Source organism: Saccopteryx leptura, chromosome 1, assembly GCF_036850995.1.
Source record: "Saccopteryx leptura isolate mSacLep1 chromosome 1, mSacLep1_pri_phased_curated, whole genome shotgun sequence".
Lineage (NCBI taxonomy): Eukaryota > Metazoa > Chordata > Mammalia > Chiroptera > Emballonuridae > Saccopteryx > Saccopteryx leptura.
In genome coordinates this window covers 238585816-238599634 of record NC_089503.1, presented here as the reverse complement: position 1 = coordinate 238599634, position 13819 = coordinate 238585816, and the positions used below count along the sequence as shown (strand labels likewise).

Genomic DNA, 13819 nt, shown 5'->3' with positions numbered 1-13819 from the left:
CTCTCTAGTTTTCCTGGCACCATTTATTGAATAATACTTGATTAGATGGCTTCTTTATTATTTCTTAATGTTCATTTGTACTGGGTCCATATCTTGACATTAATGATCTGTCTAGTCATAAGCTATTATTATATTGTTTTCATTATTGATTACTGCATAATAGGTTTTAACATCCAGAAGGGCTATTTGTCAGTATTCTTGCTTATCAGAATTTCCAATGAGATTCTTACTTTTAATTGTTTTCATATGAGCTTTAGAAGTAGCTCATTTGAGTCTAAACTTTTTCCTATCTTTCAATGAGATCACATTTAATTTATAGGTTAACAGGAGGGGAAAGGTGCCATATTTATCATATCAAATCTTCTTATCTAAGGACATGGAGAATCATTCCATTAGTTCAAGTCTTCTTTTAGGTCCTTCAATAAAGGTTTAAAGTATCTTCATGTAGATATTTGCACATTCCTTGTTAAGTTTGTTATTACATATTTTATTTTTTGTTTGCTATTGTAAGTAGGATCTTTTCTTTCATTGTTCATTAGCTAGTTGCTATTTGCATTGGCACTCTTTATATATAAAAAAGATATCCAAATGGCTGGATTGCTTTGAAGATTAGAAATATTCTGTAAGAAAACACTGACCTGGTACCCTGGGCCATGTCTCTTCTGACCTCTTGTTAAACAGAATCTATGTATAGATGTGACACGTGCCATTGGTTCTTACTATCAACTAATAGATTCAGATGCACTCGGCATCGATTAAATTCATAAGATGTGTCAGACATTGTGCTAACCACGTCAACTTATTGATGGCCTCTTGTGTGATTATTTTTCCTTTTATAGATGAGTAACCGAAGTTAAGTGCTCTTCTAAACATCACTCAGCTAGTATGTGACATGTTGGGCCTGAGCTCAGGGAGGCTATGTCCAAGTCTATAATGTTCCGGGAGAGTTCTCTTCACCGAGTCTCCATCATATATAGTTGTTTTGCCCTCCCTTGTTTTTCAAATTAGTTTCTTTCCTTTCACATACATTTTTATGTACAATTAAAAAAAAACTTCACCTTCAATCACTACATTTCATCAACTTACCTTTGCTAATGGTTCCCACCTCTTAAACAGTCAGAAATATATAATTTCTTTTATAAAACTGGGATACATATGCTCCATTCCCCCCAGCAATACAGTTTCATCTCTCTGACCTCTAATGTGTGAAGTTAAGATCTAAATTCACACTTCTCTAGTTTTTGTCCCACTCTTTTAAAAGTTCAAGTTTTCTTGGCCCTGGAAAGACACACAGGATGGGAGAACAGTGGGCAATTTCATCGCTCGCCCGAGCTGGAAAAACAGGCACGCTGCGCCCCCCCCCCCCCCCAGTGGTGAACATAGGAACTCCAATTACCAGTCTCAAGAAGCATTTGTGGTTTGGCCTTTCTTACTGTGTCATTCTCAGCGACGGGCTATTTCATTCAGTGTTGACCGGTCAGGAGACCTTCCAAAGGCGCTACAAAAATGTTCCACGACTTGAGTCCCTTTTGTACCATCATTGGATTGCATTTAATTTTGGTCCAATTCCTTTCTAGCGCTACACCGTTGGCATGTATCTGTTTTCCAAAATAGGCAAGGTTGAAAAAGATTTAAAATTTTTAATTGTGGCTCATAATTTTGACTAGCTCTCTTCCCTAAACACACCTGGTATGGAACATGGAGCACTGACTGCGTCTCAGAAAACCTTGGGCCTTTGCTGGTTTCTGGTCTCACTAGTATCGGTCTTGGGCAAGTCCATATCCTCCCCTGTCCTCCCTCCCATACCAGGACTCAGTTTTCCAATCTGTAAAGATGATTTTGATTTCTAAGGGACTTTTGGGTGTGTGTGTGTGTGTGTGTGTGTGTGTGTGTGTGTGTTTAGACGACGAAGCTGCCATGGGCAGGAGGTTCTTGCGGCTGCTGCCTCACTAGCCAGTGCCTCACTTGGTCAGACCAGCAGCACAAGAGTGTCTGTCTCCTTGGTACACCCTTGCTCAGTCTGTGACTGCTCCACCAATCCATGGTTAGGACACTAATAACTGCAGTCCTTTGCTTGAAGTTTTATGTGGGCTCTGACTCCCACTTGCTGTGTGTCTAAGACCACAGCTTTTACCTCTCTGTGCCTGTATTTCTGTAAACTGTCATGTTCAGTAAACAGAGGTTACAAGGCACTCTGAAGAGTGGACATTATTGTGAAGAAACCACAGCCCCCAGGGCGCTGCCTTTATTCGTCTACTTTGTCATTTTTTATTGAATGCTGACTCTTGTGTCCAGCATTGTGCTGCCCATGAGGCCCTCAAAGACAATGAAGTAGCTAATTGTCAAGCAGAACGTTAGAGAAGATGCTGACGTGTCCCAGGCCCAGTGCTCTCAGCTGTTGTACGCTGCAGAGAGGCAGCAAAATGGATAGAGTCTGCCACCTGGTGGCTGGAAAGAGTTTTACTCCTTAAGGGATACTCGGTGCAGCCTTGACAAAAGAAACAAAGAGAAAATGGGAAGAGCCGGTTAACCCCTTTAGTGTCTGGCACACAGAGCATAGGAACTGTTAGCTAAATAAAAGCTGTTTTTGTCTTGTGTGGACTGATTTCCTTCAGCCCCATAATCTATTTAAAGATGGTCTGTATTGTATGACAAGTCTTGCTTACTTATTTATTTAATAATATGTGACAGCTGTTTACTGTTTTTTTTTTTGTTTGTTTGTTTTTTGTTTGTTTTTACAGAGGCAGAGATAGACAGGGACAGACAGACAGGAACGGAGAGAGATGAGAAGCATCAATCATTAGTTTTTTGTGGCGCGTTGCGACACCTTAGTTGTTCACTGATTGCTTTCTCATATGTGCCTTGACCGCGGGCCTTCAGCAGACCGAGTAACCTCTTGCTGGAGCCAGCGACCTTGGGTCCAAGCTGGTGAGCCTTTTTTTTCCCCCTCAAACCAGATGAGCCCGCGCTCAAGGTGGTGACTTCAGGGTCTCGAATCTGAGTCCTTCCGCATCCCAGTCCATCGCTCTGCACTGCGTCACCGCCTGGTCAGGCTGTTTACTGTTTTAAGAGATGAACAACTTAACAGTGTTTTGTGGCACTCATTTTTCCCCACGTGTCCTTCCATTTTCCCAGTGTCAAGGTCGAGTGTGTACACATCACACTATGTTGGAAAGTAGAAGGGGCAGTGGGGTGGAAGTCGGACCCAAGTTCTTGTTTGGGCTCTGGTATTACTTCATGATAGGCAAGGCTTTCTTACTGTCCATATATTTGTAAACTCAAATGTATTTGAAGCCTTACGAATCAATAATAAAATGACAAATAGACCAATAAAAAAATTGACAAAAGATTGGAACAGGCCTTTCTCCATGGGAGCTCTCCAGACCGCCAGCAAGCACGGGGGAAGGGAGAGGCGCAGGTGTGCTCCTGGGAGGGCGGGCACATTCACTTGGGCTGTCTGTCAAATCAATCAAGAAAGCACCTTTCCCCACTCCAGGGAAGTTAGGTTTATTGAAGCAACAATGTTTCTTCCCCTCGCTTGCCTTCCCTCCCGTGCATTAAAGGCCATCAGGAAACTGGCTGGCTTTGTCAGGGCACAGGATGAGCAGGCCAGGCACCAGGAGTCACCCTGCCCCCAATAGATGCAGCCAGAAGACTTCCTGGCCAGTAGAAAGGCCAATGTCTTCTTCTCCACTCCACCGTTAACTTCCCAGCACGAGCAGAAGCGTGGGGCTAGCCTGGGGAGTGGGGGGTGAGGGGGGTGGCGGAGAACCCGACAGAGGCTGGGAAATCTCTGCCCTGAATATTGGGAAGAGAATTTCTCAGAAGAAGTTCAAACCATAAAGCCCTTTCAAGGTTTTGGTGTACCAGCCTAAGTGTCCCTGTTTTAGGGTCCTCTTTGAGGGATTGGTTTCTCCCTAAGTCCTGATTCCTGTTCTTCTAACCCTTTCAAACCATCTCTGGGGACTTAGTGTTCCCTTCTGGTGCCAGCAGGGTTCTCAGAGGGCCCAGAGGCTTCCTTTTCTGGATCAGGACCCGGAAAGGGAGTGGCATCATCCAGGTGGGGCTCCAGCTTGGCCGCTGACCCCTTCCGTGGTCTTGAAAGAATTTCTTAATTGCTCTGAAGGTTGGTCTCTTCACCTGCACTGTGAAAGATTGACAGGCGTAGTCAAACTTTTTATAAAAACCACCCACTTTTGCAGTGCTGGTCAACCTGGTCCTGCCACCCACTAGTGGGCGTTTCAACTTTCAAGGTGGGCAGCAACCAAACGGAGCCGCGATTGGCCCACCATGAAAGCTGGACCGCCCACTAGTGGGCGGTAGGGACCAGGTTGACCAGCACTGCAAAAGTGGGTGGTTTTTTTTTTTTTTTTTTTTAAATATTTATTCATTTTAGAGGAGAGAGAGAGACAGACAGACAGACAGACAGACAGAAGGGGGGGAGGAGCAGGAAGCATCAACTCCCATATGTGCCTTGACCAGGCAAGCCCAGGGTTTTGAACCGGTGACCTCAGCATTTCCAGGTCAACGCTTTATCCACTGCGCCAACACAGGTCAGGCCAAAAAAAGTGGGTGGTTTTTATAAAAAGTTTGATGATGCCTGTTAGGCCATTAACTCCTTTGACTGACTTGCTATTTGTGGAGTAATTTCCTCCAACTCCAGAGAACAAAACCTTGAGACTTCTACACACACCACCTTAGAAATCAGGGTGAGGGACTTGAGTGATTATAATCACCACTTCCTATGTTTCCCTTGGGCACTGAGTCCAGTCTGAGTGAAGAAGCAGCAACCCAGAGGCAACCTGAGGTCTAAAATAGTCAAGTCATTGTCACCTTTGGTGTGTGGCCATAGGCGTTACCTGTTGCAATCCCACACTCCAGGGTTGGCCCTGTTTATGAACTATGCTATGATAAGTAGTATTTTAATGTTTTTCCAGGGGGAACTTAAGGCATGTCTCCTCCTACCAGCTCCATGGTGGTGGTCCTTAGTTCTTCTGTAAGATGAGCTGGGATTGTGTGCAATTTGAGGAAAAAAACAAAACAAAATCCCAAACTGTTCACATCCCCAAATCAAACTACCAGCATCTGTAGAAGGCAGCCCTTCATGTCTTATGGAGTGAGAACCTCTCTGCTGGTGGCTTGTGGAGAAGACTCGAGCAGCAGGGCCACCAGGTCCTGTGGGTCGGATACCCCATCCGGATCCCACAGGTGAACTTCACCACTGCTCTGCGCTCACTTTGGAGGGGAAAAATATAGGGCATGCAGCCTCTGAACCGCTGCAGCCCTGTACCTTCCAACAAGCTGGGCCTGAGCCCTGCTGTCTGCCTGCTGTCCCTCAGCCATACAACACTCTGTCCTGTGTGCTGAGATGCCTGGACACAATGATGACACAATGGGCCCTCGCTGTGATGATTGGAGACATGCGATCTCTGCCAAAGGCTACTCTGGGGAAACTTAAGAGGCCTCTTCCTTTCTGCTGGAACTCTTAAGCACCCAAGGGTAGAGAGTCGTTGATCATGCTAATAGAATTCTTTCTCTCTTAGGATCTAGCAAATCCCAGTGATGGTGAGCATAAAAATGATCTCAGGGCCCTGGCCGGTAGGCTCAGTGGTGGGGCATCGGCCTGGCGTGCGGGAGTCCCGGGTTCGATTCCCGGCCAGGACACACAGGAGAAGCGCCCATCTGCTTCTCCACCCCTCCCCCTCTCCTTCCTCTCTGTCTCTCTCTTCCCCTCCCGCAGCGAGGCTCCATTGGAGCAAGGATGGCCCGGGCGCTGGGGATGGCTCCTTGGTGGCCTCTGCCCCAGGCGCTAGAGTGGCTCTGGTAGCGACAGAGCGACGCCCCAGAGGGGCAGAGCATCGCCCCCTGGTGGGCAGAGCGTCGCCCCCTGGTGGGCGTGCCGGGTGGATCCTGGTCGGGCGTATGCGGGAGTCTGTCTGACTGTCTCTCACCGTTTCCAGCTTCAGAAAAATACAAAAAAAAAAAAAAAAAAAAAATGATCTCAGGAGAGACAATAAGACCTGGTTCTATTATGCAGAGTTCTGGCTCCATGACCCAACTGTTCATCTCAGATCCCAGCTCATCATTCCCAGACTTTTGGCCAGAAAGAGAACATGAATGGGCTCTGAGAAGAGCACACAGAGGCACTGCTTCACGCCAGAGTGGTCTCCACCTGTCCCCCTCGCTCACCGCCACTCGCCCATCCCACTAAAAATAGTTTTCCCAGGATGGTTTTGGTGCTCTTGAGACGCAGAATGGGGGACTGGGTAGTGAGAAAAAAAGATGTGGAAACTGGAGATAATTAAATGAAACTGAGACTAAGGACCAAGGAAAGAGAAATGTCCTTGTTGGTTGGGTTGATGAGAAAAGTCTGAAGTCAGAAATACAGACATATGTGAACACTGAAGGGTGCAGAAACTGGCTTTTGGAAAGAATTGCTTTGGCTCAATATCTGGACCTTTAATGTGACCTAAAAGACGCAGGACTAGAATTTTCCTATCATTATTTGGCAGTTTATTGTACTTTAAAAATATTATTTATGGAGAGAATGGTCCAAGCGGGAGCACAGAATTTGTGAATGATATGTTTTCAACTTTCGTTCCATTGGGGCCAGCTGTCTCCCCATAGATTATTTTTTCTAAGAATTCCTTTTTGGTTCCACATAAAGCATGTCAGATTTTCTGTACACCCTATTGCTCACCTCCATCTTGGCTCCAAAGGGTCATGTGTCAAAGATACTATATTGTACACTTGAAATTTGTTAAGAGAGTATATCTTGTGTTCTCATCTCATGCCCACGTGCACATACACGGTGACTATATGAGGTGATAGATGTGAATTGGCTTGATTATGGTCATTAGTTTGCAATGTACAAATCATCAAGGTGTACAGCTTTAATATGTACAATTTTAAATTGTCAATTATTACCTCAATAAAGCGTGTGTGGGGGGGCTTCTTGTGTCACAGGAAAGCATGCAGATCACCTCACAGATCTGTCAGCTTGTGTTGTGACGATTTATGATTCTATTTCTCCAAACAATCTCTGAGCATCGTGAGTCTAGGGACCACCTTATTCTTCTTTCATATTTACCAGGGGAAGTCTGGGCAATCTCTAGTAGAGAAACAGTGTAGGTTTTCATATGTAAGATGGATTCATTTACAAGTTCTCTCCTGCAGTTGTCTTCCCTCATTGTGTATAATGGGATGTGTAAAGAAGGGACCTTCATCTCCAAAGGAAAACTCAAACTCCCTGTTTGTAGCCTGTACTGGGGTGGTATTGTCCCCCCTAAATGTTGTCTACTTGGAACTTCAGAAAGTGACTATATTTGGAAATAGGTTCATTGTAAATGCAATTAGCTGAAATGAGGTCATGTTAGATAAGGGTCAGCTGCAAAATCAATGACTGGTGTCCGCAGAAGGAAGCCATGTGAAGATATACAGAAACATACACTGGTGAGTAAGAAGAACACATGAAGACAGAGTCAGAGACTGAAATGATGCAGCTTGAAGTCAAGGAATGCTGAGAATTGCCAATATCCTCCAGAAGCTGGGAAGAGACCAAAGAGGATTCTTCTCCAGAATCTTCAGAGGCAATACGGCTCTGCCAATACCTTGATCTTGGACTTCCCACCTCTAGAAATGTGAGACTAAATTTCTGTAGTTTTAAGCCACCCTGTTCATGGTAATGTGTTAGGGCAGACCCAGGAAACCAGACTTTATGCCTCCATGTTTGATTTTGGAGAAAGAATTGTGTAGTATAGATGGTAATGTTGGGGAGCTGGGTTTGATTCTGTCCCTGAGATCTGCTTTCCTTTTACATGTCTGGATGCCTGTTCTGATTCCTATGCTACTATTGTACTGGTTTCATGGTACATGGGGCTTAGGGCTTCAGCTCGTCTTCAATGCCTTTCTGCATGGGCAGCACAGTCCTTCTCTTTGTGAACTGGAACCTGGCTAACACAATGTCAGAGTATTTGAGACAGATGACAAAATGCTAAGCTTGTTACGTATATCATCTCATGTTGGGCAAATGAGTTGTAAAATCTGTATTTTCTGGTTTTGCTCACTCTTATTGTTAAAAATGGCCACTGCTCATGCAATGATGCTCTCACGTGATACAGCTGATTGCTTTCATGCTTGGGAAGGGGCTTGGTTATGCTAATGTGTGCTGGGGGGAGGACTTTCAAGCCAAAAAGTTTTAAAAGGAGGAGCTAGGAGGTCATTTTGGGAGAGAGATCACGTTGTTGTAGAGAGAGGAGGTGACCACATTGTTCCAGGGGATAGAGGCCACGTGGTTGGGGGAGAGGAGGCAGTCAAGATGGCTGGGTGCTGAAGGAGAAGCCAGTTTGTGCGGAGAGGAGAAGGGAGATGGGGAACCAGAGGGGATAAGACTGGTGGAGGCCTTTGATTCTAGGAAAACTCGGCTGTGTCAGTAGCTTTGTGAGCGCTGAATGAGTGGGTCTTGGAGCTCAGTGTGTTTGTGTTTACTCGCTCGCCAAGTGCGAGCTAGGAATAAAGGTAGTGGCCCACCAGTTCTTGTCTTTGCAGTTTAATCTTTTTTTGTGTGTGACAGAAACAGAGAGAAAGAGACACAGAAAGGGAAAGATACAAACAGATAGACAGGAAAGGAGAGAGATGAGAAGCATCACATTATTCATTGAGGCATCTTAGTTGTTCAATGATTGTTTTCTTTTTTTATTTATTCATTTTAGAGAGGAGAGAGAGAGAAAGTGTGGAGGAGCTGGAAGCATCAACTCCCATATGTGCCTTGACCAGACAAGTGTAAGGTTTCAAACTGGTGACCTCAGCGTTCCAGGTCAACGCTTTATCCCCTGCGCCACCATAGGTCAGGCTGATTGCTTTTTTATATGTGCCTTGACCAGGGGGCTACAACAGAGCAAGTGACCCCTTGCTCAAGCCAGTAGCTTTGGTTCAATCTAGCAACAATGAGGTCATGTCTATGATCCCACACTCAAGCCAGCAACCCCGTGCTCAAGCTGGTGAGCCCATGCGCAAGCCTGAGACCTTGGGGTTTCAAATCTGGGTCCTCTGCGTCTCAGTCCGATGCTCTATCCACTGCACAACTGCCTGGTAAAGCTTACCTTATTTAGTAATTTTAAAATGACTGTATGATGAGGTATCAGTAAGAGTTCTCAGTATCATTCAGATTTCTTGGTTTCCGGTAACCAATATTAATTCTGTACATTTTTAAGCTGAAAGAGAATGTACTAGAAAGATGTCTGGGCCTTACAGAACAGTTTTGGAATATAGCCACAAATGGAGGAGCTCAGAAGATCCACACTGCCAGATCATGGTTCTGAGATCGTCTGCTGCATTTGTACAAAGCAGTTCTCCAATGGGACCAATGTAGGAATGTCATTCATTCAAGTTCAGATCCTGGGAATAGACATCTAATTTGCTAAGCTTAAATCATGGACCTTCCTTATGGCTGCTTGGGATATGGGGAGCAAAGTTTGGCTCCTTTGCTTCCTCAGAGGGGATACAGTCATGGAGCCACAATGTGAATACTTAATGGCTTTTTTAAATGTGATGATTCACTTGACCAGGCGGTGCCACAGTGGATAGAGCGTTGGACTGGGATACAGAGGACCCAGGTTCGAGACCCCGAGGTTGCCAACTTGAGCGCGGGCTCATCTGGTTTGAGCAAAAGCCCACCAGCTTGAACCCAAGGTCTCTGGCTCCAGCAAGGGGTTACTTGGTCTGCTGAAGGCCTGTGGTGAAGGCACATACAAGAAAGCAATTAATGAACAACTAAGGTGTTGCAACGCGCAATGAAAAACTAAGGATTGATGCTTCTCATCTCTCTTCGTTCCTGTCTATTTATCCCTCCCTCTGACTCTGTCTCTGTAAAAAAAACCCAAAACCCAAAAACCAAAAAACAAAAAAATTTTTAATAAATATGACGATTCAGCACTCTTAGCTATCTCACCTAAGAGTGGGTTTTCAGCAAGAATAATTGAACATTTCAGTCTTATCTAAGCTGAGCTGAAGAAAATCAAAGGCCTGTTGTGTGTGTCTTTTTGCATTTCATTGTCAAAGTTAGAGCAACCCCACACTGCTGTAATCACATGACCTGAGGAACCACAAGAAAAGGGTAAAGATTTTTTACCTTTCTTAGGGTTGTATTCCCTATTGAAATCTGGTGAAAGAATATTTGCTATTTCCCTTCCCTTAGTTTTCGCTGTTTATTTTGTTTTCATTGAATTTCATTGCACTGATATCACTTTTGCAAGCTTTTGCATCGCTTCTCCCTTTCTTTTGGTTAGTGGGTGGATTTAAATCACCAAATACAGGTACTGGACACCATAGAACCGCTTTGGAGTTAATTCCAAATTGAAGCCCTAGGAGGCTAGCCCTGTAGACTAGTGATGATTTCTGGTTTTTCTTTTTTTGTAGGGATGTTGAGGATCGGAGGTGTGGAGGGCTCTGAGCTGGCAGATCTTCCAGGAGAACGGATTCCTGTTTAGAATTCCAGCACAGATGTTCAGATGCGTTTCCCTCAGGCACGCCCTAGGGAAAGGAAAACCCCGAACTCAGCGGCTTCTCTTTTTTTCCTGAAAAGATAATGATTAAGGGCTTGATGAAGATCTGTGACCTCTGTCTCTGAGCGAGAACAGGGAGGGGGTGGTGAGAAAGTGCTGTTGGAACAATGCTGCCGACAACACTATGTTTTGTGAGTGTCCGTATTATCCATTGCTACTTCTATAGTGTTGAGAACAGTGATGTTTGGTGTGTGGAATCTTCTGGAAACACTGGGCTTGGATCATCAGAGCCCCTGAGTAGAGTCACAAACCCACCTTAGCCACCAGGAGCATTGTAACTTTAAGCTATAGGAAGGGTTTTGAGAGGTTTTGTGTTTTATGAATCTATTGGATTCTTTTATTTATTTATTTATTCATTTTTGGGGGGGACAGAGAGAGAGAGGGAGAGAGGGGGAGGAGCAGGAAGCATCAACTCCCATATGTGCCTTGACCAGGCAAGCCAGGGTTTTGAACCGGCAACCTCAATGTTTCCAGGTTGACGTCTTTTTTTTTTTTTAATTTTTATTTTATTTATTCATTTTAGAGAGGAGAGAGAGAAGTAGAGAGAGAGACAGAGAGAGAGGAGAGAGAGACAGGGGGGAGAAGCTGGAAGTATCAACTCCCATATGTGCCTTGACCAGGCAAGCCCAGGGTTTCGAACCGGCGACTTCAGCATTTCCAGGTCGATGCTTTATCCACTGCGCCACCACAGGTCTGGCTCTATTGGATTCTTGACTCCTTGTTGGGCTGCAATCTACTATCACTACACACTACAACCAATACTTCCAGCTAGATTCCTATACTTAGTAACTGAGAGATAGATGGTCTAGCTCAACAGTAAAGACCCTGGATCAAGACTATCTGGGTCCCACAGACAACACTGTGGTGATAGCTAGAGGGAAAGGCGGTGAGTGGTAGGTGGAGGTGTGGAAAGGGGGGTTGGGGATAGAAAGAGATTTTGCTTGGGGGATGGGCATAGGATGCTGTGTGCAGGTGATGTTTTGTTTAGTTGAACACTTGAAACCTGTATTGTTTTGTGAACCAATGCCATTCCAGTACATTAAAAAAAAAAAAAAAGAAAAAGGAAAAGAATTACATCTGAGTTCAAACACAGTGATAACTAACTCTTGCTACTTGTGTAACCTTGGAAAGTTTCATCATCAGAAAATAGGAGACATAATACAATTTGTTGTGAAAATGAAGTGATTTACTATATATAGGCCAGTTAAAAGTGTGACTGCCACATGGTAAGTATAAAGCCAGTATCCACAGCCACCATCATAGCTGCCTGGCCCATGCAGGTTCGCATTGAATTCAGACAGTCGGTAAAGAAACAACAGAGCCAAAAACTGGTGGGCCATCATCTTTAATCCTAGCTTGTACCCGGCGGGCAAGTAAAACACACACTGGGCTCCAAAACCCACTCATTCAGTGCTCACAAAGCTACTGACTTATCCAAGTTTCCTAGAATCAAAGATTTCTAGCTCACTAGACATATTCACCTCTGTTCCCCATCTCCTTCCTTCTCTCTGCACAAACTGGCTTCTCTTTCAGCACTCCACCATCTTGGCTGCCTCTCCTCTCCTCCATGTGGCCTTACTCTGCTCTCCAACCTGCTCTCTGCTCTAATGCTAATCTCGGGAACCGAGAGAGAGCAAACTCCTGGTCTGCCCCACTTTATAGTGCAGAAATCCAAACTTTTAATCCAATATACAAAATAGGGAAGTCTCTGATACAAAGTTCACCTCACATCAAAAAGGGTGGGAAAGGCTTAGTCCTAAAACCAAGCCCTCAGGCTACAAGGATCCTGCCTGCCCATAGCCTGCCCCCAACACACACATTAATATCACCTGGGCAACGGGCTTCCACGTGGGCAGCACCATCTTTAACAAAGTGAGCATAATATATTTTATCTGTCCAACAGTAAGCTATTGCTATTAGGCTCAGCTGATCCTGTAGTCATGTATTAATAAATTGAATTTAAACTTGAAATAAGAATTAGTGATGGAGGTGGAAGGGTAGCAAAAAGAATAAGATATATTTAAAAAAAATTTATTTAGAAAATTAAATTTAACAGGATGACATTGATTAATACAAGTACATAGGTTTCAAGTAAAAATTCTATAGCATTTGAACTGTTGATTATGTTGTATACCCAAGAGATGTCTTTCACCATAGTGCCCTTTTAAAAAACACTTCTGAAATTTTGCCAGTAAATTGGTCAGTGTCTGGCCTTTGTTGGCTCCCCTGACTCAGTAATGATGCTTCCACACAGACTGAGGACTTTGTCCTTTTAGCCATTCACATATTCCTTTAATTGGCCCCAGGAAGTGAGAGTCAGTACTGAAAGGCCTGGGGGGGTTTGTGTTTTTCCATTACTTTGCAACAAGAAAATATGCTGTAACAGTATTCAGCCCATTTCCATCCCACTGGACAAGCAAAGAAACATCTGCCACCAATCACAGTACAGCCTCGAAGCATTACTCCTTCATTTTCAATCAGACAATGCCCTGAAAGAAAAAAAAAAAAAAAGAAAGAAAAATCAGCCTTCAAGAGGTTAGGAGAAACCCTAGGGCTGTATGTACTCTCTTCCCGGTGGATGCTTTACTATTTTGTGATTTATTTTATGGACTCTGTCTTCTCATCTTTTAGCATATTTCAGTGGAGGCCACCGAGTCTGCGGCTAACCAGAGGAATGAAGGCAAATAGGAATTGGGATAGCGGAACAGCGTGTAATTGGCTCCCCTCTCTCAAGCTTTGGGGGACCTTCAGGATGTAGCAACAGAGGAAAAGGGCTGGGCTGAAAACCACTAACCCAACTTTTACCCCTACCCTCAGGGCCCATTGTATATTGGTATCCCCCTGCTGTGCTTCTATCCATAGGGTTTGTAAATACCATAGTCCTCGAAAGAGTCCCATTTTCATGGTCAGACCTGTACCCACCCTCTTACCTGCAGGCAGTGAGATCACCAGGAGGAAGAGGGACCCAGAAAGACAGAGCCTCATTGCTGAGGAGGGCACAGCTGGGACTGCCTGGGGGTGGCTGCCAGGGAGGCTCTTTTATAGAGCCGGGCAAGCCTGGGTGGGGCTGGCCTTATGCGACCTGGAAGGGCACCCACGGGCGGGTGACGGGCTTATTCGGGGTTAGAGGATAGAGTCACTGGGCCATTCCGTGCTACTTTCTCTTCTACTAGTTGTGGAACAAAGGACTCAGTCAAGGCACAACAGAAGCAGCGAACAGGCGTCATCATGCTATGGCCCAAACCCTTTCCCTATAA

The 13819-nt window shown here is 44.8% G+C and overlaps 2 protein-coding genes across 2 annotated transcripts in view; both read right to left on the bottom strand.

Annotated features, from left to right (window-relative positions):
* The window catches only part of CTSB (cathepsin B), a 698317-nt gene that overhangs the window by 80699 nt on the left and 603799 nt on the right, over positions 1-13819 (bottom strand). The gene's annotated exons all lie outside the window — the stretch shown is intronic.
* DEFB136 (defensin beta 136) lies at positions 12879-13547 on the bottom strand. The gene is made up of 2 exons (XM_066360188.1): positions 13493-13547; positions 12879-13051 (listed from the first exon to the last, which is right to left on the bottom strand). The coding sequence occupies exons 1-2, from the start codon at positions 13545-13547 to the stop codon at positions 12879-12881; spliced, it is 228 nt and encodes a 75-aa protein (XP_066216285.1).